The sequence below is a fragment of the Echinops telfairi genome, unplaced genomic scaffold, assembly GCF_000313985.2.
Source record: "Echinops telfairi isolate 266 unplaced genomic scaffold, ASM31398v2 ScPeMD7_5613;HRSCAF=6468, whole genome shotgun sequence".
NCBI classification, from domain to species: domain Eukaryota; kingdom Metazoa; phylum Chordata; class Mammalia; order Afrosoricida; family Tenrecidae; genus Echinops; species Echinops telfairi.
Window position 1 is genome coordinate 1 of NW_022109512.1, and position 1,260 is coordinate 1,260.

The 1,260-nt window shown below is 61.3% G+C and overlaps 1 protein-coding gene across 1 annotated transcript; it reads left to right on the forward strand.

The window, feature by feature from the left end:
• Positions 1 to 56: 56 nt before the first annotated feature.
• Positions 57 to 1,074, forward strand: GNG3 (G protein subunit gamma 3; the record flags this gene model as incomplete). Its single annotated transcript, XM_030887102.2, has 2 exons — positions 57 to 126; positions 594 to 1,074. Coding segments are annotated over 2 exons (199 nt in total), but the record flags the coding sequence as incomplete, so codon positions are not given.
• Between the last annotated feature and the right edge of the window lie 186 nt (positions 1,075 to 1,260).

The following is a 1,260-nucleotide window of genomic DNA, read 5'->3' on the forward strand; positions in this document are numbered from 1 at the left end:
CGAGTCTGTATTTGAACCAGCGCCACCAAGGAGTCTCTCAAGGAAGGGTTTTGTAGGGTGAGCATTGGGCAAGCCCGCAAGATGGTGGAGCAGCTAAAAATTGAAGCCAGTTTGTGCCGGATAAAGGTGGGTGGGACCCTCAGGGCCATTAATGGGCCAGGCCTCAGGTTAGGAAGAGATGCTTTCTTTCCTGGGCTCCTAAGCTCGGGGAGGGGTCCCAGTTTGTGTGGAGAGCTAGCTGTCCCAGGCCTTGGTGGGCGGGGAGGGAAGACTGTCTGAACGAGCCCCTAAGGGTGACCAAGAGAAGCCCTGGTGGGTAGTGGTTATGAGTGGGCCTGTGATCCACAAGGTCAGCAGTTCCAAACCACCAACCGTTCCGAGGCGGAAAGATGGGGCTTTCTACTCCTATAAAGAGTTAGTCTCCAAGGAAACTCACAGGGGCAGTCCTACTCTGTCCTATAGGGCCACTCAGAGTGGGCATCACCTCAGTGAGTGAAGGGTGGCCCAAGAGAACCCATTTGGGGAAGGAGACTGCAGTCCCTTCAGACATGTTGGCTAAGGACCGGTCCCCTCCTGCCTGTGCCCCACCCCAGGTGTCCAAGGCGGCAGCAGACCTGATGACGTACTGTGATGCCCACGCCTGTGAGGACCCCCTCATCACCCCCGTGCCCACTTCGGAGAACCCCTTCAGGGAGAAGAAGTTCTTCTGTGCCCTCCTCTGAGCTGCCCGGTCGGTCCCTCTTCCCCTTTCCCCTTTGCCAGTCGGCGTCCCTAGTACACCACCCCACCCCTACTCGGTGTCCCACCCCAGCAGGTTATCTGAAGCACAAGGCTCCCCCTCGACCACTCCAAGGACTCCATCATGTGGGGCACCCTTTGCTTGACCCAACAGAAGCGTCTCCCACCCTCCACCCCACCCCGGCAGACTCTGCCACGGTCCTGCCTGCTTCCCCTCTGGGCCCCAATCACACACTGGCGAGAGGGCGGGCCGGGGTCTGCTCGGCCTCACCTGGAGCTATGGGGAAGGTAAAGCCACGTGCAGAATAAAGTCCCCCAGCATCTGTCTGTCGCGGAGCCCGGCTCCCGTGTCAGCGTCCTTGGTGGGCGGGGGTGGGGTGGGGGCGCTGAAGGCCGGCGCTCGGTAGTAGGTTTGGAGGTGGGTGCGGCAGGGAAGAGGTCCCACACGGCGGGCCGAGGTCCAGGAGGCCTGGACGGAGTGGAGGATCGCGGATGGCGAGGCGGGGAGCGTGTTGGGTGGAG